Source organism: Lathyrus oleraceus, chromosome 3 (assembly GCF_024323335.1).
Source record: "Lathyrus oleraceus cultivar Zhongwan6 chromosome 3, CAAS_Psat_ZW6_1.0, whole genome shotgun sequence".
Taxonomy (NCBI): domain Eukaryota; kingdom Viridiplantae; phylum Streptophyta; class Magnoliopsida; order Fabales; family Fabaceae; genus Lathyrus; species Lathyrus oleraceus.
The window spans coordinates 208,907,173-208,930,171 of NC_066581.1; the positions used below are offsets into that span (position 1 = coordinate 208,907,173).

Below are 22,999 nucleotides of genomic sequence, written 5' to 3' on the forward strand. Positions count from 1 at the left end.
TTGATGTAGTTTAAGATTTCAAAATGTTTATTTCTTTTATGTTATATTGACAGTTCTCAAAAACATATATAGGACTAATATACTTAAATGTTTACATGTTATATTAAGTAGTTTTTGCTACATCAAAATAAATATATATTAAATGTTTACATGTTGTAGTATTAAAATTAACATTCGTAGTTTTAGATTTTTTTTTCTAAATAATCACATTTTTTAATTTAAATTCTAAAATAATATATTTTTTAAAATAATTACGGAAATAATCAGTTTTCATGACTTATGCGTCAGTTGAACTGGCGCATCTATTATTCAATCAACATGAGGCATTGAGACCATTGACGCATGATGTGTCATGCATGTGAAGGCACCACATACAATATCGCATGCATGTGAAGACGCCACATACATTGGCGCATACATGTAATCATGTGTGTGTGTGTGCGTCTAAAGTAATGGCGCATGCATGTGTACTCATCTATAAATACACGGCATTTCTCTCATTATTCTCCACACAATTTCTTATCCTCCTTCCATTTTTCTTTTATTTTTCTTCAATCTCCTTCAATTTTTAAGAGCCACCAAGTATTTTGGAAGTTGTTTGTATGACTCCTCCAAATTGTCAAACACTTTTTCAACTGCCTTAGTCCTAACTATCCATGCCTTCCTGTATGATAGAGTATAGTTGTATTGTGTTACAATATGCGAGATTATAATACTCACCTTTAACGACGGATTGTCGCTAATGAAAGACAAAATTTCATCGCGTATTAACTGAGAGTTGAGTTTGTGATGGTCTTGCATTGGGTTTGGGATTAAGCATGTGTTAACTGGACCCATTGGACCTATCTCCCAAGAATCACTCCTCTTCCGGTAGGATGCTAACAACCGGAACAGGCAAAGCCCATTTCGATAATAAATCTTATACCTCGTTGCATTAGTTCGATCAACCCTATAATCAGCTGATAATTCCATGTGATATTTTTTAATGGCTCTGACACAGTCTTCTTTTGTGCAAAATTTGTCTCCTTCTTTCAATGATCCTTGAATTTGCACATAAAGATTGTAAAATATATCTAACGAAGGTTCATCTGTACCCAAATTCAAGCTTGTCATGTGTTGAGGTGGAAAATATACATGACTAGCTGGTAATGGCTCTTCTTCTTCTTCATCATTCACCATTTCATCAACCAATAACTCGGCTTCTTCTTCTTCATCGTCAACAGCATGGACTTCAGCCTGTTCGTCGTCATCAGTTTCACAAAACACTTGTGACGGATTAACAAACTGAGACACTTGATTTTGTTGTGTTAATATATATAATTCTATATCATTCTACCCAAATTGTTCATGATTGTGAAACATATGGTGAACATTGTCATCATCTCGAACCTTCAACTGATAAAACTTTACTTGGTTGTTTGTAAAAAACACTGAATTTTTATAGATGATTTGTCCCACCTGACTACACTGCAATTTCTTTTCTATTCTTTGTTTCAAATGTGAAAAACTTGATCGTGTATTTATTGTAAATCGAGTTACTTTTGTGTTGCGAAAACAAAAGCCGAATAAGTGACACTCAAATATTTCACACGATTCAGCGCCATGCCATCGTAGGTCACCAATGAACACTTAAATATCTCATCGCCACAACACCCAACCATTATTTGACTTTAGTACACCACAAGAACCATTGTTTCGTTTCCAAAACGATTCAATGTCCCAATTCGGACAACCATACCGTCTACAATTCATCTAACTACAACAATCCAACTACGATAATATGGACACCGAACTCAATCACGGAAGCGCTGTTGGCAACAACTCCCCAAGCTATTGGAGAAAAATGATGACAAATCTATCAAATACCGTTGGACCTTCCACCGGACCTTCATACCAGCCACCATTGCATCATGTCAGCACTCAAAGATCTAAAACACCTCAAGGAAATTATGGGAGTCCTCGATGACAAGTTAAGCACCAGGATGTGGAATAGGGGGACGTTTCAATCGGACGCGTCATTGATTTTTTTGTCAATTATTATGTATTTTAACTTTATATTATAATATTATTTTTCATTTAAGTCTTTAATTTAATTACTTATAAATATAAAATATAAATAAATAAATAAAAAAAAAAACAGGTAGTGCATGCGCCACATGCAATGGCGCATATATTGATGTAGTATATGCATCTGTCAACGCATGTAGCTTCAAGGCATGCATGCGCCTAACCAAATGGTGCCTATGGTCATTTGAAAATTTACAATGCATGCATGCGCCCTACCAAGTAGAGTCTGTGTTCATTGGAAATTAGATGTGTCTATTCAACTGACACATACTTAATGAAATGTGATTATTTTGGTAATTATTTTGAAAAATAAGTTATTTTAAAATTTAAATTAAAAAATATGATTATTTAAAAAAAATCATAGTTTTGAGAAACTAAATTATAATTTCCTAAATTTAGAGAAATCATTTGATTCAAACTATTATTTTATATCTCAATGATACATATAATTGTTAATATTTTTTCCTTTTCATTTTTATTATAGAGAGGGGAAAGCATAAGAGAAACGAAAACTACCATAAATCAAACAAGCAACATATATCTTCTTATTATCGTCAACTAATAAATTACTAAATTGAATAATACAAAAATTATAATAACAAATAACAGTATTCAAGAACAACTAAGTTAGCTAACTTGTAGTATAGTTATGGTGGCATCAAGTGTTCTGCTAGAGCACACCAAAGAAACCAACAGAACGAACAAGGAAGAAGACGATATCAAGTAGAGGAATACAAAAAAGATGAAAGAGGTTGAGAGGATCCTGGCAAGTGACCATGATAATACAAACGGACAAAAGTCTAGGGGTGAGGTGCGTCTGGGGGACTTAGCATCATAGATTTGATAAACATTAGCTGCTGGCTACTAGCCGGAGATTTCAACGATATAGTGTATGCTCATGAGAAGAAAGGAGGGGCTCCACTATCAAACAACAAGTGCAACTCCACTATAAATAATTGATTTAATTTAATTATTTATATTTTTATTTAATTATTTAGTGTTTTAATTAAAATAAATTTGGTGGTTATATATGTTGTTGGGGTTGCAACGGGATTGGTAGGTTGTGGTGAGAAATAGGTGTTTGGTAGAATAATTAAAAATTAGAATAATTAGTATTTTTAATTAATTTTAGAAATAAAAAGTGAAAATAGTAATATATGAGAAATTGGGTCAAATGTATAATTTGAGGGAAGTATGAGTTAAGAGGAGAAAAGTTGAAAGTTAGATGGGCAATAATAATAATTATGCAAAATTAATTAGAATATTATATATTCTAAAAGTTAGAAAAAATTAGGTTTAGTGGAGAACTTTTTGTCAGGACGTGAAAACAATGAGGCTTAGAGAAACAAGAACATTGGAAGGGAGAGTTGGGTTTGGAAGGGAGAGTTGGGTTTGAAAGGGAGAATTCATAGGAGTTGCGTTACTGGAAAATCTAAGGTAATGGGGGAGAAAGGGCTTTCACTATGGGTGTATTGCATGAAAGGATAGAGAAAAGAGGTCTTTGCTCTCGTTAAGGTTCCACGATTTTGTTTTGATGAATTATTGTAGTGTTAGAAATCTGGAAATTGATGATTGTTTGTGTTTATACATGTGTTTTGGTGACTGAAATTATGTTTGAATCATCATAACCATACGTATATGAATTTCTGCCATTGATGAATGTTTGAGTGTTTGGATTGTGAAAATGATTTGGTGGAATTGTTGATGTAATTGTTGATGAATTACCATGGATCATGATGAATATGTGTCTTGTAATATGTTGTTGGTTGTGATAAAAAGTTTCACTTTTAAATTCGTATTCTAGGTTATTTGATTTTGGGAAAATTGGTTTGAATCATGTATTGAGGTTTATGTAAGAAGGAGGTGAATAACTTATGTGAAAACTGGGTTTTTTTAGAAAATTCATCAGTGACAATCGATTGTCACTCTATGACAATCGATTGCACTAGTGCAATTTTTTAAAAATAAAACAATGACAATCAATTGCACCCTTGAATTAATCAACTGTTTTGCTTCCAAATGAATATTTTTTGAAAATTCAGAATCAAAAGGGACTTGACGATAATTGATTTTCATCCCTTGACAATTGATTGTTGTAGGCCAATTTGTGAAGAAAAAAAATTATTTTGATTTTTGTTGCATTGTCCGACGATTTTGGCCGTAACTTTAGTTTCGTAGGTCTAAATAAGGTGTCGTTTAAAGTGTTGGAGAGCTAACACACTGAGCTACTTAATAGTAGTGATTGGTGAAATAATTTATTTGTAGTCGTGTGTTCATTGTAAGAATGCATTTGATGACATGTATGATCGATTAGCGAATCAATGTGTTTACCTAATGATGAGTTGATGTTGTAATGAATTAGCATGATTGAATGTTGAATGAATTAGCATTTGATGAGGTGTTGTTGTTTGATGTTGTTTGTTAATTGTCATAACATTTATTAATTGTTGCTTGTTGAGAATGATGTTGTGTATAATGGTGATAAATGCATGGTGATTATTTTGGTGAGCATTTTGGTGATTATTTTAGTGATAATGCAAGTTCTTGATAGTCATGCATCATGGTGTAGGGGCTTAGGTCCAGTTTTGGTGTGCTCTGATCCGATGGTATGGATTCAAGAGCAAGTAGCTGGTTCCGTATGGAAATCGGTGAAGCGTTACTTATGGTGATAGTAACGATTTGATGTGCTCTGGTCCAATGGTGTGGATTCAGGAGCGAGTAGGTAATTCCAATAAGGAATTAGTGAAACGTTACTTATGGTGATATTAACGATTTGATGTGCTCTGGTCCTATGATGGGGATTCAGGAGTGAGATGGGTTTGTGTTGTCCATGAATGGTATTGCGTGCATAATGAGTTTGTTGTGGAGTACATTGCATACATGTTTGCATATGTAACTAATTGTTCATGATGTTGTTGATTAATTGAGAATACCTTACATGGTAAATAAATTGTTGTGAATAATGTGTATACCTGATGTATATGCATGTTGATATGAATGGGTGTGAGACTATGGTATTGTTAATTGTGTATTGAGTGTGTATTATGTTGCATGTTTTCTACCTTAGCATTCTTTATACTGTTTATTTTGAATGTTGTTTCTCACCCCTTTTGCTTCATGTTGTCCTCCATGGACATCTTGCAGATACTCAGAAGTGATCTTTGTAGCTACATATAGAAGGTGGCTTGTTGGAGCTATTTTTCGATTTTATTTATCATTTTATCATACATTAGTGGTTTATTTAATGCTCTGATTACGTAACATCAGGGACGGGATTTGTTATGTTTTATGTTGATGTTGATTTTGTTGTTTTGGAGTTTAATACTTTATTTATGAAGTTGTTATGAAATGTTTTTCTGTTGTGTAATATTCAAATGTTTTGATGAGTTTTAATGGGTTATCGTTAGTGGCACCTTAAATTTTTGAGTAATGCTTTTTATATAAGTTGCAGGGTTTAAGGTGTTACATAGTGGTATCAGAGTAAGTTGGTCTATCTGGCCAGGTTTTTTACATGTTGTTTGTTCTCTGGTACGCGACATTGTCATACGGTGAACTGACTTTGTGTGTTTTTGCTTTGGAAAGCAAATGTCGCGGATAGCAAGAGTCGCCACCGACTTTTCTTTTATCCCATAAGGAAAGGTGGAAAAGAACAGGAAAGACCTTAATTAGATTTTGGGTTCGGGAGGTACATTATACAAAGGGAAGGTGTTAGCACCCTTTGTATCCATGGTTATCCATGGGCTCTTAATTGCTTGATCACTTATGTTTGTCTGAAAAAAGTGTTTGTGAATGGCTTAAAAAATGTTTTGAAAAGAGAGTTTAACTTTGTAATGATTCTTGTACGAATGTATACAAAGTATTTATCTCGTTTAATTTTGAAAGCGGTTTAGAAAAATATAACTTGGCAATGATTCTAGTACGAATGTATACCAAGTGGTGATTTTCTAGTATTTGCAAAGTGTGAGGTATGAAAAATGTTTTAGGTTGTGAGCCAGCAAGTAAGAGTCATACCTATCCAAGGTCTTTATGGGCATTTCCTATCCTTATGAGGGTAAAATTGTCCTTACTATTGAGAAGTAAGTAGTTTTATCCTTTGGATGTAAAAGGGTCATCGTAGGGTCATCGTTTGGTCATTGAAGGCAACATTTGTAAGGATACCTTAGCATTCGAAGGGACGATCATCATTAACCGTAGGCTACAATGACAGGTCATCGAGGGACAAAATCATATATTCGAAGGCAACATCCGAGGGACTATGATTTATCTTATAGGGACATGATGATTTAATCGAAGGGTCTTTGCTAAGTGTATCCCCACATTCGCGGGACATGACCATAATACCGTAATATCGTGAGGCAACAAAGAGAGGTCCAAGATCACATATTCAAAGGCAATATTTTGTAATCAATTAGGTAGTTGTAATTGTAGCGGTGTATTCGTCGCTATATGATCTATCGATTAAATCATAAGCTAAGAGATACATTGAAATTTCGAGTCGCCACCGCACTTTTATTTATCCAAAGGACTGGCTAAAAAGCGAACAAAAGCCTAAGAAGTTTTACACGTAGAAAACTAATAAAAAGATCAGAGAGTCTGGGTAAGGGGTAAATTACGCAATGGGAAGGTGTTAGGCACCCACTACGTCCTAGGTACTCCTAGGGAGCCCTTTTCACACTTGTTGTACTAAATTGTTATTTGTTATGACATAAACATTGTGCAAACATGATTGGGATGATGAGAAAAGAATATACAGTTTTATTATTTTTGTGTTTTTGTGTTATTGGTTTTGTGTTCGAACGGATGAACCCGCTGCCTACGTACCTTTCATCAAAGGTAAGGATCAAAACGCCGTAGTTCGGCTAAAAGATTTCCAAAAGTTGGTGGATTCAGTTTTAAACACAAGCACTAAGGCTTTTCATTATCAATGGGAGAACACTCGACCAAAAACAACATCCACCATGTGAGGATAGCTTCGACGCACTAGAGGGGTTAACCCTGTTTTCAGTACGGAAGTCTTACTGTCGACTCACTAAGGATAAGGTGAGGTTTACATCAACCACAATGATAATTGAAACCTATGGCTAATGCATGAAAAGATTAACAATGGACAAAGCCAAAACAAGTGAATGAGTGAAGTTAATGGATTGTGATTATGAAAATGGAGTCAAAGTATAATTAAGATTGATTCAAAAGAAGTGTTATGAAATGGAGTTTGAAAAAAAGTCAAGGACTTGGGTCCAGGTTTTTAGTTAGAAAACATGAAGATGTTTGCACAACACTTATGTCAAGTTTGAAAGATAAAGTGTGAAAAGGTTTAGGACATAATGAATGATGAATGGATGAGGATGGGGAGTAAAACTTCTCAGGAGGTTCACTTCTTGAAATCATATAGCAGATGATTCAAGTGTGTCCTTTGGAATAGCAATGGATAATAATAAACAAACAAAGCAAAGAAAGAAAAGCGGATATCGGATGCCAATCACTGGTCTTGTACCAATCTCCTAAAACAAAATGGGATATCAGAGGCCACTCTATGGACTTACACTAATCTCCACAGGCAAAGAAATAAAAAGCGGATACCGAATACCAATAGATGGGTTTACACCAGTCTCCTAAAACAGAATAGGATATCAGAAGCCACTCAATGGACTTACACCAATCTCCTCAAAAGAAAAACAAAGATGAAACATGGAAATTAACTGCCAATCTGTCTGGACTTAGGTTAACTCGACAGATGCTCATAGGAAAACCAATGCCACATTACAGGGACTTACAATGGATCCTCACATACAAGAACAAAAGCAACAATATGATCACAGGAATGCAAATGCCAACTTACAGGGACTTATAATTGCAACCTCTCATACAAACAGATAAAACAAACTATGATCACAGGAAAGCAGATGCCAACTTACAGGGACTTATAACTGCAACCTCACATACAAACAGATAAAACAAACTATGATCACAGGAAAGCAGATGCCAACTTACAGGGACTTATAACTGCAACCTCACATACAAACAGATAAACCAGAAGATATGAGTGACCAATGAGGTCTTACACTCTATCCTTCTGTCGCATCCTGCGAAAAATCAACCGGCGAGACTCAAAATAAAATACCACAGAGCCGCCACTAAACGTTATTTATCCCAAGATAGGGAAAGGAAACGCTCAGAGAAACCTGGAAAGACATGGTCTCGCGACCAAAGAGAAAGGGTAAGGGAGTCGGTTACGCGAGGGGAAGGTATTAGCACCCCTCACGTCCGTCGTACTCGACGGGATCCACGTCCTAGAATAAAGAAAAGGTTGCTAAACATCACACATACACACGGGGAACACAAGTGGGGTTAGGAGAAGGGAGCTCGATAAGGTATCGCACCTTATGCCTACATATCTTGTCTAGAACAAGAATCAGAGCCTCTGTAGTTCGGCTTACGCACGCCAAACAACACAAAACATACAAACACACAAGGGTGGCAAACATGGAGCCCGACAACCACTGGATGGAATTACGTCAGCATCCGAACCAAAACACTCAAAACGGCAAACGTGGAGCCCGACTGCCAATCATTAGGCTTATGTCGGCATCCGAACCAAAACACAAGAAGATAACAAACAAACACACGCAAAAAGAAAAAGGTTGCCCGGAGTGGTCTCGCATGACCACCTGCCTACATACCTCGTCTGGCACGAGGATCAGGGCGATGTAGTTCCCCTGAAAGGGACTGAATTGCTAACCAGAAATCGGGGAAAGACACACAACTAGGGAGCTGAGACTCGAGCCTAATGTTGTCATGCATCGTTCACCTAAGTTCGGTTTTCTATCCTACTTGCATAAGCAAACTAACCTAACCAGGAAAGAAGCTAGCACACAAGCATACAATCATATCATACATCAAATGAGAACAGGCATCTCAAACAAGCATGTCAATCAGATATTCACAGAGCACGCGCTATAACCAAACAAGAGGCTCAATCAATGGGGTTTGACCGCCGAAGCGAGTCGTCTGTACAGGCTGGTTTTGCTCTTAACCTTGCCATTACGAGGCTAAGGTGAAGCAGATGAAAGGATGAAGTGAGGATCAGACCTCACAGCTCTTATCCCTAACCAGGGAGAGCGTCTGACAAATGAGTATGGGTCCAGAATGGGGGAACCCTTCTATACTCGAAGACTCTGACACAACAGATCTTGGGCTTTTGATCTCAATGCTACAACCATGTAATGGGAGCAAGGAGAAGACTCAACTGAATAGTGGGGGACAGGTTGCTTGTCCCTACCTTCCACCAATTGCCTTACTTGAAGGACTTTTCCTGCTTGGGCTTAAAAATAAACAACCACAATCATTGCCTCTTAAGGAGGACTTCAGACATTTATTTGCCCGGCCCGGTAACAGCCGGGTCTCCAGACTACATGAAGTCAAGAAGACCTACCTCAATGCAAGTTGCTTAAGCAACGCAAAGCAAAAGTTCGCAAGGAACTGAGCAACTAAAGTACCTGGAAATAGTCAAACACAGTTAGTACTCAGACAGACAAAACCAAACAGCAAGTTCAATCAGACAAACTATACAAGCTATGCACAAACAAAGCAAGCCAAGGCTCAAGCCTATGCTTCACAACCTACAAAACACAATTATGTTAGTGTACAAACATCAACAACATCAATTAAAGTTAATTTGAATCATTCTCCATGTGCATTGCCTTTTTGATCCTGAAAAATCAAGCAAATATTAGCAACTAGACCACTAGGCCAAGCCTAGGGTCCAAAAGCAAGAAAAAAGTTAAAACAGCAAGGTATTCATTAACCAACATCAAATTAACATCAAACACAAGCAAACATCATTGGTCTCATGTTTATATCATCCACCAAGCTCATGTTATGCACAAAACAATCCATATTGGTTCAAATGAAGCACCAAACATACAAACAGAATTATTGCATTCAAATCCATACCAAAACACATCCAAAAATTCTCAAATTAAATACACCTAAACAGGGATCAATCAAGGTCTACCATGTCAAATTTGAGCTCAATTGGGCAAATAGAACCATGTCAATGAAAATCATCAAAAACAGACACAATTACATGCTTCAATTCACACCATCAATGCATACATCCACTTCAAAAATTAATATCTTATTGAAAACTAAAAAGAAATGGATGAGACCAAAACAGGGAGGTCACACAATGTGTCTAGTTCATGCATATCAAATTTCATGGCCATACAATACAATATGAGGATTTCCCAATCAATCTACCAACATGTATCACATGAGCTTGCAATTTCAACAACCAGAAATGAAAAATCATGATCAAATTGAAAATACAGTGAAAAATTCTACAAAACTTCATACAACATCCTAACATATCAACAATTCACCATGCAAAATTTCAGCCAATTCCAACATGCATAGGTCATCCAATTAAATTCAACAAGTTGACATCAAGAGGTGTGACACAAATTGTCACACCTAAGTTCCAGAATTTGCTGCTCTCTAACCAGGTATCAAAAATTCATGAAATTTACATATAAATAATCCTCAATGAGTCAAGAACCACCACAAAAATTTTCAGCCATTTATTTTATGATATGAGTATTTCATGATCAAATTACAAACATGTATCAAAATGTGACATACATTAGAAAAGCCTATGCCAAATAAAATATTTGCCAAGCACAACTTTGACCAATAGGTCAAAAAATCCTACACAAGTCAACAAAGTCAAGGAAAAAAACTCCATATTTTTCTGAATTTTTACTATTTTTTATGAATTTTTTAAGGTGTTAGCAATTTTTTAAGATTTTTTTAATGAATTAACTAAATTAAATAAATTAAGTCCAGTGGCAGAAACGTAATTAATTTGGCGCGGGAGGGAAACACGGAATTTGAACTTTCAAATGGAAATTTTGGATTGAACAGTGAAAAACAACAGAAAATGTCGTCTTCCTCGCGCGATACATACTCCACCATCTCAAAACCGGTTTCGACTCAAACCTCAACCAAAATCAACAAATGGATATGCGTTGGAATCGTCTCACCGCGTGGAGTATGAATATGAACTTGATTTCAATTAATTCTTCCTAAATATTCCGGATCGAGCGTTTTAAGTTTTGCATTCAAAGCTTCGAGTTAACATAACTTTCTCTACACTAATCCGTTTCACAAACCAGAAGCATCGTTGAAATCTACACGAAACAAGCTACAAAAAGCATACAACAATTTGGAAAACCGTGACATTCGAGTTTTCGGAATACCTGAAGTGCAGCGCTGTTCTTGGTGATCTTTGCGCTCTATTTAATGAAACAGATGAAGCATAGGCTTGTGGAAGTAGGATGCAAAGCTTAGATTCGATGGAAATCGCTTCTACCGCGCCAAATCACAATTCACCATTGATGATGCTTTACTTGGACAGTCGTGTTCATGGCTTTTTATGCTCCAATAACCAAAAACAGTTGGTGAAGAGGATGAAACAAGATCAATCCAAAAAGAAATTCGAAAATTGGTTGAGATTCGATGAAGTTTGATGAAGTTTTGAGGGTTTGGTGTTCTTGAGATTTTGAGAGAAAACTTGAGAATTTGGAAAGTTTGAGATCCAATCTTGGTAAAAGTGATTTTCTGTTATGATTAGGAGATGATTTAGATTATATATGGTAGCTTAATCATGCCTTAATCCACTTAATTAGCAAAATGGAATGTTAAGTGAAATTGTCATTTTGTAAACAAGGGCAAAATGGTAAATACATCATGCCAGCTAGTGCCAGCTGTTTTGACAGCACATACACCTTCTAAATGACACATGTGATGTGTAGAAACTTGTTTCATGTCCATTGGTGGAGTATTTCTCAAATTCACCATGTATTTGCAAAATGTCCATTTTTAGCACTTCATTTTTCAAACCACATTCCAAATTATAAGCCTTAGCCATGAAATGAATATTCAAACACACTCTAAATGCCATTCCTGAGGTGTTGGAAAAAGTCCCATTCAAAAATTCCAATTATTTTGACATTTGGACGATTTTGCCCCTGGTCCAATTCAGCTGTCCAGTTGAAAAGTGACTTTTTGCCTTGGCCACTTTTGGGAAAATCCAATGATGCACCCTCAAAGTACATGTCAAATGGAGTTTGTGCATATAAAGAACTTGCAATTTGGACGAACCATGTGGAAGTTATGGCCTCCTGATTACGGTCTTTTCTGAAATTCACTGAGCCATATCTTGCAAACCACACATTGGATTTTCAAGTTCTTGGACTTTTTGGAAAGGTGAGAACAAGATCTACATCTGTCATGTTGAACAATTTTTCATTTGAAGCTTCCTTGGACTTCTGTTTTTGAGGTCAAAAACTTTCCATTTTGGGAAACTTCAGTTACAAGTCACCTGCTATTTTTGGCAGTTTTTGTCCTGACTTGATTTTCTTCATTCTTAAGCTTTGAGATGTCATTCAACACTTGTTCCAACATGAATGAAGTGTGTCTAACTTGTTTCCACCTCCCAATCCATCAGATCATGTACAGTTGACCACAGTTGACTTTTCATCTGACAGATGAATTTGGCAATGCATAGATCAAATTGAACCCCAATCTTCAACTGAAATGGCTCAAGGGTGAAACCCTAGCCTCAATAATCACCATATAACCATCAAATGATCCTCATCTCCTTCATAAACCCCATCTCCTGATCCAGCCCTGATTGGCCCAATACCACTGATTAGGGTTGACCAGTGGTCAAAACCCTAATCTCAAGGAATCTTCTCCAATCTCCTGATGACATCCAACCATGATGATGATGATGTATCAATTCAAACAAGATGAAGACCAATATCCTTGGAAATCATGAAACCCTAATTCACAGTCCAATCCTCAGATGGCCCATGATCAGTCATTAAACCCTAGCTTGCACCTTTGAACTTCCTCATCTCCTGATTAAGACTTGGGAAGATGGCTTGCACTATGCAACCACATGATATGCAATATGAAATGCCTAATGTCCTAAAATGATATGCAAATATGTTAATGCTAGTCCCAAGAGAGGAGGGCAAATTTTGAGGTGTTACAGCTGCCCCTATTCAATCCACTGTGAACCTGTCGATACGAAATAGCCTCGGCTTTCGGATGATCAGGATGAAGAGTGATTGAATACCAAGAACAGACGAACAATTTGCACTCTGATGGGATAATAATTAACAGCGCCTGTCAGCAGCGGCGAAGAAACATACTCTGAAAAACGTCGACCTGGATACCAAAATAAATGGTAACGCAGGGATAACCATGGTCTGAACACCACACATCCACTCGGGATCATTATTCTCTTCTTTTTCGTTTTTCTTTTCTTGAACCCCGCAATTTTTCTCTGCGCAAACGATCCTCAGATCTCTGCATTTGAACCCCGGAAAATATCTGATAATTCTGCTGGCAATGTCGGAAATAATACCAATCACCACTCTGAGGGCAACACGTCAGAGGGTACACCTTCAACCAGACACTGACTGATGACTGGGAAGAAATTCGACGTTTACTGAACATCGGACGATGATGTTTACTGACACCAAAAAAAAGCTCGACCAGACATTAACCAATGACCGGGAGGAAACTCGATGTTTACAGGCACCGAACAATGATGTTGACATGACATCAAACAATGATGCGGACAGACATCAAACAATGATGCGGACAGACATCAAACAATGATGCGGACAGACATCAAACAACGATGCGGACAGACATCAAACAATGATGCGGACAGACATCAAACAATGATGCGGACAGACATCAAACAATGATGCGGACAGACATCAAACAATGATGCGGACAGACATCAAACAATGATGCGGACAGACATCAAACAATGATGCGGACAGACATCAATCAATGATGCGGACAGACATCAAACAATGATGCGGACAGACATCAAACAATGATGCGGACAGACATCAAACAATGATGCGGACAGACATCAAACAATGATGCGGACAGACATCAAACAATGATGCTGACAGGACATCAAACAATGATGTTTACAGGCATCACACAAGGATGTTGACAGGACATCGAACAATGATGTTGACAGGACATCAAACAAGGATGTTGACAGGACATCAAACAATGATGCGGACAGACATCAAACAATGATCGACCAAACACTTACTGATGTCTGGGAAGAAACGGTGGTTCCAAACTCACAATGCTGAACTCCTCGGAGCATCGTCTTCGCTGTCAGACAAAACCAAACCTCAAGCGGTAATCACGGCTTGAATCGCGCCGATCGCGTAACGTCTTCTGACTGTATCCCCATCTCTGTCCGACGGGAACATTTCCTCCAATATCGCACTACTGGGGAACATTGCTGATCTGACGTTGTGATGCTAATCTCCTCAGAGTAACATCTTCACCTTTGGTGAACCCCAAATCTTCAAGCGGTAACCACAGTTTGGGTTCCGTTGAATACATCCCTTTTCCATCTCCGTCCGACGAAAGGAGTCTTCTCCAGTGTCGTACCACTGGGACAATACCTGTGATCCAATCATGAGGCTATACTACTCGGAGTAACACTTTCATTTTCTGGCAAAATACCTCTCAAACAGTAACCACGGCTTGAGACTAGCTGACGTTTGCAATGATGCATGCTTGATTTCTTCTGCGTAATGCTCCATAATTATGGAAATGCTACGCGATTATTTATTTTTCTATGCAATATGCTATGCTCTATTCTACATGATGAATGCATGAAAAACATCCCCCTTAAGGGACTCCTCTGGGGAATACGAGACGCTCTGCTGAGGAACTCGCCACTGCTCCGATTTCCACCCTGCCGGGGATAGCACTGCTGCTAGGAAATAGACAACCCTTGCTGGGGATACAGATCCTTTGCACCCAACCCTCTCGAGGACATGCTGGGGATACAGATCCTTCACTGCACTCTGTGGGAATACCACAGTCTTTGACTTGCCGGGGATATAGATCCCAACTCTGCTTTGGGAACCCTCACAGATACTCCCGCTGGGGAACGAGCAATCTACAACCTGCTGGTGGAATACCATCCAGACCCTGCTAGGGGAACGAAAACTACTCCGCTGGGGATAACCCATTCAATCCACATGTAGGATACCCTCGGCTAGGGATGCAAATATCCGTCCGCTACGGAAACCTGTCCAATCCACTGGTAGGATGGACACTGTTGGAGAGATATGTCATTGAAAAAAACCCGCTCCACTCGGGGAACTGCAACCTTCTGGCCTGGCTGCTGAGGAAACAACGTTGTAACCTGTCCGGGATAACCATCCCGACTCGGCTGGAGAAAGTCCACAGACCTTGGATCTGCAGGGGAGCTAGTCCTACAACTCTGCTTGGAGACTTAGCTGGAAAAATGAGAAAAGTTGGTACATAACACCCGTCGACTCATTCGAACCATGGTATCCACCTCCCAATCTCATATCAGCTTTCCACTTTTGAGAATTCCCAGACTCGTCTGGACCTTTTCTGCTCCATCATCTTGTATTCCAAATCGCCCCGCGCTCGACGAGAGAGCGTACTCCTGGGACGTATACAGAAATTTCAATTTTCCGACTTTGAAGAGTCTTCTTGATTAATTTCAAGGGTCGTCGACCGTCTCAACGTCGTCTCTCCGTTCCTTCTTCACACACTCGTCCCCGATCGGACTCTGCGGGGAATTACAATACTTTCAAGCCTTCCGACTTTGAAGAGTCTTCTTGATTATTATCAAGGATCGTCGTACGTCTCAACGTTTTCGCCATCCCTTCATATTCATTCGTTCCTGAGCGAACTCTCTGGGGATCTATTACAAAGCTTCCGCCTCACAACCTGCAAGTGAGTGAAAAATATCTAACAGTTCCTGCAAAACAGATCGTTAGATAAAACCGTGCCCCAGGCGTGTCAAGATTTCAACACTTGGGTCACTCGACCTTCCAAATAAGATTTCAAGCTTTCAATCTTATAAACATGCATTGGAAGGAACCTGTATGTCTTAAAATGCAAAGATTCTTTATCAAAATAATCGGATGTTTTTGCAATCAAAGCGGCAATGAAAACAAAAACAAAATTATTTGACTGAATATGCATTTTATTGATTTGAAAAGTGTGGCTCAAATTGAGCAATACAAAAGGAAGCAATTCCTGAAAAGAGGTAATTGCGCACAAAAGGAAAAATCTATCCTAATGACCATGTGAAACCCACGATCTCATCGAGTTCCAACTCGGTTACACCCCATATGTCCTCAGACTCTCCATGCTTTCTGCCTTCTGAATAAGACGCTTCTGATCGATCCCCACCGGGTATTATCCATGATGCTTTAACCAAAGCACAAACGATCATGCGGGACGCAGTTGTTCGTTTCAATCCCTCTTTTGCCTGGACCGCCCTTTCGGGTTTTCAGTCCACCGGGATACCCTTTTTTGCCCAAGTCGCCTTTTCAGGTTTTCGACTTGCCGGGTGTACATTTTTCATTTTATCCCTAATTTTTGCCCGAACCCTTTTCTGTTTTTGGTTCGCCGGGACGCCCATTTTTGCCTGGACTATTTTATTCTTTTCGTCCAGCGGGTCTATTACACGAAGTATTTTTTAACTGCGTCCGCATTCACAGGGGATGGAAAATCTTCGCCATCCATGGTTGTTAACAACAAGGCTCCGCCAGAGAAAACCTTCTTGACCACGAACGGACCTTCATAATTCGGCGTCCATTTGCCCCTTCGATCGTTTTGAGGAGGAAGGATCCTTTTCAACACCATATCACCTACGTGATATACCCGAGGTCGTACCTTTCTTGTCAAAAGCACGCTTCATCCGTTGCTGATACAACTGCCCATGACAGATGGCTGCTAGCCTCTTTTCTTCAATCAGGCTCAATTCCTCGTACCGGGTTCTTACCCATTCCGCCTCTTGCAACTTTACGTCCATCAGGACTCTCAAAGAGGGAATCTGAACCTCAATCGGTAATACCGCCTCCATCCCATATACTAATGAGAAAGGCGTTGCCCCAGTAGATGTACGCACCGAAGATCAATGCCCAGGATACCAGTTTCCTACTCAATCACACCGTCGTTGGTGTATTCAAACGTTATCCGGGCAACAATATCTTATTCACCTTAACCTCCCCATCAGACATCATAATCCGTTCGGATTCAGGGTCAGGCCCCTCCTCCGGGATCGGCTACTCTCAATCTTTCGATTGGAGCACCTCTAGATGTCCTCATCAGGGAACTCAAACTTCATCGGTTGATAATCCTTAATGGGTTGCGGAGCGATGTAATCAGACAATACACTCCTCCCTTGATTGCTTTCTGAGAGTATACTGATCAGTCAATATTCTTTTGCCTTTTCACAACCCGTCCGGTCGATGCTGGATTCTCAAACCCATACTTGATCAGATCCATCTCGGAAATCCACAAAGTAGTATGAACCAGCATAAACTGTCTCAGTCGGCGAGCAGCCTATGCCAAAGTACATCAAGTTTTCTCGAACAGTGAATGTATTGTTTCACAGTCGGTAAACTTTTTGCTAAGGTAAATTGCATGCTCTTTTCGACAAGACTTGTCATGCTGACCCAATACACCTTGTGGATCCCTCGAAGGCCGTCAAGTACAGAACTGACAATTGCTCCTCCCACAGGAGATATCAGAATCAGAGGTTCCTGCAACTTATTCCTTTATTTCTTTCAATGCCCCTTGGCAATCATTATTTCGCCTGACCGTTCGATTTTTTTTTTCAACAGTCTTGAATATGGGTTCATACGTGGCTATTAGATAAGATGTGAACCATGACAGGTAGTTCAATCTTTCTAAGAAACCACGAACCTCTCTTTTTCTTTCTCGATTCAGGCGTTTCTCATATTATTTTTTTTTTTATTATTTTTTTTTTTTGCAGGATGAACCTCGATTCCTCCCTTGTAATGAATCCCCGACAGCTTACCGGCCTGCACTCTGATAGTGCGCTTAACTGAATTCAACCTCAGTTTGAATTGTCTCCACCAGATGCCCCACTCCTGTTTGGGACTTTGCTATCATGTCATAGCATAGCATTCCATTTCATGATAAATCATATCATGAAACAAAGTCACCATGGCTCTCTGATACATGGCACTGGCGTTCTGTTTCTCTGGAGGACGGTCTCCTTTCCATGGTAGCTTGTGTACAACGACACCGGTATCCGACCCTGGCATATCCTGACATGACCAGGTGAAGGCATCCACATGCTCTTTCAACAAAGCTACCATTCTGCTCTCGATTCGCCTCTGAAGCGGCCTCATTTTCCTATTTCCTTCCTGACCTCGGCGGTGCTTGGAATAACAATCTCAATCCTCTTCGCCTGCGGCTGAATCACCTTCTCCTCTTGTTTCAACAACCTGGCTAATCCCAGCAGATCACAATCTTCTTCGTCTTTTTCTTCAGCAAGATAGATTGGTTTGTCGAAGTCATAGCAGGGGTAACCGAATCGTTATCAACGAGATCCGAAGAATTATTTTTGAAGTTGGGACGAGACAAATCAAAAAGAAAATGAAAACAAACATTGCCATTTTTATTTGTTTTTAAACTGCAAAAATAAATGAAAAACAGGGAACGCCGCTTTTTGACTGAAAAACATCCATTTATTAATGATGCAGAAAATGCAAATTTAAACATGAGGTGGCCCTTACAATGGACCATTACGTGTCGGGCAACACATATGGCTTCCATGCATATAAACTGAAAACAAGAAATTATTACTCTTCAGGATGAGTGTCAGTGATGATCTTGTTTAAGCCTTCCAGCTTCCTGGTACGCACGGCTTTATCCAACCATCAAACCTGCAGTCACTGTTGTTCTCTCCACCTATTGCACAGGCGTGATCCGAATCTTCAGCAATTGCACTCACCATCGCCTGACCATGTGCCGGCATGGGATTAGCATTAACATTCGGTGATGGTGCAAAATTGATAGCCTTAGAGTCTACCAGATCCTGAACAACATTCTTGAATGCTCTACAGCCCTCAATGTTATGCCCCGGTGTTCCAGAATGAAATTCACACTGGGCGTTCTCATCATAGTTAGGTGGCCTCTGATCCGTTCTCATCGGAACCATCGCCCTCGGCTGAACCAACCCAAGATCCATCAGCTTTTTGAACAGAACAGCATATGTCACGGGTGGCTTGTCAAAATGGCGATCAACCCCTTTACCTCTCACCTGGTACCCGGCTCTCTGTTGAGGCGGCTGACGTTGCTGTCGTGCTGACTGATTACCAGCAGGGATGGTTACTGCAGCAGTGTGCTGGTAGTAACGACCCCTACCGTGTCCTCTCTGGGCGTATACAGCACTCGATCCACCCTCATCCTTGCGCTGGTCGTTACCAAAGGATTTCTTCGGTCCAGATGACGAAGCGTTTCCTTGCATGTTCCCCATCTTCAGCCAGTCTTCAATCCTCCCCACCTTTTCGGCAATTACTTTCTGCCCCAAGGCGAACTCTTGCATGACACTGATCAGCTCTCCCATCCTCTCTTTCAGCTCGAGAATGTCGGCGTTGGGAGGATCCATCAGTCTGGGAGTATTGCGTCTAGTGTAATATCTGTGAGGTCGGGTTGAGTGCAAAGGGATGACTCTACGAGCGCGAGCAATGATTCCTGCAAAACAGCAAACAGGTTAATATGCATGAATGCAACGTCTATCCATATGAGGAAGATTCTGTCTTTCGATTCTGGTTTCATCGAGACAGATAACGTTTTGACATCCACATTCTGAAATTCAAGATGTCTCTCAACCAGATTCTCAATCAATAATACTCCCCATATGGCTAGACGTAGTTTGGGTGCAGATGAATGCGAAATGAGAATGATGCATGAATGCAATGCACTGTGCCATCCTCCAAGTCATTTGATCATTTGTTGCTCTGAAGCCTGGTCTCTGAACTGATCATAACCATCTGAGGTACTGAGCAATCATAAGTCCGACTTAAGGGTTCCGAAACAAACGGAAGACAGATACATCATCATCATCACTGGTCTCTGAGCAGACACACCACCATCATCTGAATCGGCCCGGGGAATCCTGAAATAAACGGATCCCCACTGATAAATATCTCGGCCCAGGGAATCCGAAATAAACGGATCCCCACTAATAAATCACGGACAGTACTCCGGCGTCTCGGCAATAAATGACCATAAATCCGACTTATAAATATGACTCTGATCCACGGAACCAAAAGTCACCATCTGAGTCACCAACAGAACATGCATCTGTAAGAATCACCCTCCCCTCACAGGTAAATTCTAAACAGGTTATCCTAAGGCGGATAATAGTCTCGACAATCGGGCAGAGATACTCAATGGGTTTGCCCTTTCGGGTGTGCCATTGTAGCTCTCTTAAAATCGTCTAAACCAAAGATCCGGGAATGATCGGTCACCAGAGTCAACAACTCAGATGGAGTAACTCAAACAAAGCGGAATATCCACAGAGATGAGCACTACCAAATGAGCCTCGTCCGGCTTGTGGTACATCACGCCGCCAGGCACATGTTGACTTAACATGAAAGAGGCGACATGAGACCACACTAGTCCTAGGTGTATACTCGGGCCTGGGTTTTAGCCCCACTCAGAACACCCACCCCAAACAACAGAACCACCTGCAGAGGACGGCAACAACATGATAGTATGATGCATGCAAACATTAATGCAAATATATACACACTGGTTAGAATAATAAATGCAATAAATCACACAACAAGCAACCTAAACTAATCCTAGAACGCTAGGAAGGACTCGCTTAGGGACGATGGACCAGCATAGGTCTACATCGCATGTCCCCAGCAGAGTCGCCAGCTGTCGCATCCTGCGAAAAATCAACCGGCGAGACTCAAAATAAAATACCACAGAGCCGCCACTAAACGTTATTTATCCCAAGATAGGGAAAGGAAACGCTCAGAGAAACCTGGAAAGACATGGTCTCGCGACCAAAGAGAAAGGGTAAGGGAGTCGGTTACGCGAGGGGAAGGTATTAGCACCCCTCACGTCCGTCGTACTCGACGGGATCCACGTCCTAGAATAAAGAAAAGGTTGCTAAACATCACACATACACACGGGGAACACAAGTGGGGTTAGGAGAAGGGAGCTCGATAAGGTATCGCACCTTATGCCTACATATCTTGTCTAGAACAAGAATCAGAGCCTCTGTAGTTCGGCTTACGCACGCCAAACAACACAAAACATACAAACACACAAGGGTGGCAAACATGGAGCCCGACAACCACTGGATGGAATTACGTCAGCATCCGAACCAAAACACTCAAAACGGCAAACGTGGAGCCCGACTGCCAATCATTAGGCTTATGTCGGCATCCGAACCAAAACACAAGAAGATAACAAACAAACACACGCAAAAAGAAAAAGGTTGCCCGGAGTGGTCTCGCATGACCACCTGCCTACATACCTCGTCTGGCACGAGGATCAGGGCGATGTAGTTCCCCTGAAAGGGACTGAATTGCTAACCAGAAACCGGGGAAAGACACACAACTAGGGAGCTGAGACTCGAGCCTAATGTTGTCATGCATCGTTCACCTAAGTTCGGTTTTCTATCCTACTTGCATAAGCAAACTAACCTAACCAGGAAAGAAGCTAGCACACAAGCATACAATCATATCATACATCAAATGAGAACAGGCATCTCAAACAAGCATGTCAATCAGATATTCACAGAGCACGCGCTATAACCAAACAAGAGGCTCAATCAATGGGGTTTGACCGCCGAAGCGAGTCGTCTGTACAGGCTGGTTTTGCTCTTAACCTTGCCATTACGAGGCTAAGGTGAAGCAGATGAAAGGATGAAGTGAGGATCAGACCTCACAGCTCTTATCCCTAACCAGGGAGAGCGTCTGACAAATGAGTATGGGTCCAGAATGGGGGAACCCTTCTATACTCGAAGACTCTGACACAACAGATCTTGGGCTTTTGATCTCAATGCTACAACCATGTAATGGGAGCAAGGAGAAGACTCAACTGAATAGTGGGGGACAGGTTGCTTGTCCCTACCTTCCACCAATTGCCTTACTTGAAGGACTTTTCCTGCTTGGGCTTAAAAATAAACAACCACAATCATTGCCTCTTAAGGAGGACTTCAGACATTTATTTGCCCGGCCCGGTAACAGCCGGGTCTCCAGACTACATGAAGTCAAGAAGACCTACCTCAATGCAAGTTGCTTAAGCAACGCAAAGCAAAAGTTCGCAAGGAACTGAGCAACTAAAGTACCTGGAAATAGTCAAACACAGTTAGTACTCAGACAGACAAAACCAAACAGCAAGTTCAATCAGACAAACTATACAAGCTATGCACAAACAAAGCAAGCCAAGGCTCAAGCCTATGCTTCACAACCTACAAAACACAATTATGTTAGTGTACAAACATCAACAACATCAATTAAAGTTAATTTGAATCATTCTCCATGTGCATTGCCTTTTTGATCCTGAAAAATCAAGCAAATATTAGCAACTAGACCACTAGGCCAAGCCTAGGGTCCAAAAGCAAGAAAAAAGTTAAAACAGCAAGGTATTCATTAACCAACATCAAATTAACATCAAACACAAGCAAACATCATTGGTCTCATGTTTATATCATCCACCAAGCTCATGTTATGCACAAAACAATCCATATTGGTTCAAATGAAGCACCAAACATACAAACAGAATTATTGCATTCAAATCCATACCAAAACACATCCAAAAATTCTCAAATTAAATACACCTAAACAGGGATCAATCAAGGTCTACCATGTCAAATTTGAGCTCAATTGGGCAAATAGAACCATGTCAATGAAAATCATCAAAAACAGACACAATTACATGCTTCAATTCACACCATCAATGCATACATCCACTTCAAAAATTAATATCTTATTGAAAACTAAAAAGAAATGGATGAGACCAAAACAGGGAGGTCACACAATGTGTCTAGTTC

General features: G+C 40.0%; 1 protein-coding gene across 1 annotated transcript; it reads right to left on the minus strand.

Annotated features, from left to right (window-relative positions):
• Positions 1-18,754: 18,754 nt before the first annotated feature.
• Positions 18,755-22,297, minus strand: LOC127129076 (uncharacterized). The gene is made up of 2 exons (XM_051058389.1): positions 22,231-22,297; positions 18,755-19,677 (listed from the first exon to the last, which is right to left on the minus strand). Exon 2 carries the CDS (start codon positions 19,589-19,591, stop codon positions 18,818-18,820), a length of 774 nt encoding a protein of 257 aa, XP_050914346.1. The 5' UTR covers positions 19,592-19,677; positions 22,231-22,297; the 3' UTR covers positions 18,755-18,817.
• Between the last annotated feature and the right edge of the window lie 702 nt (positions 22,298-22,999).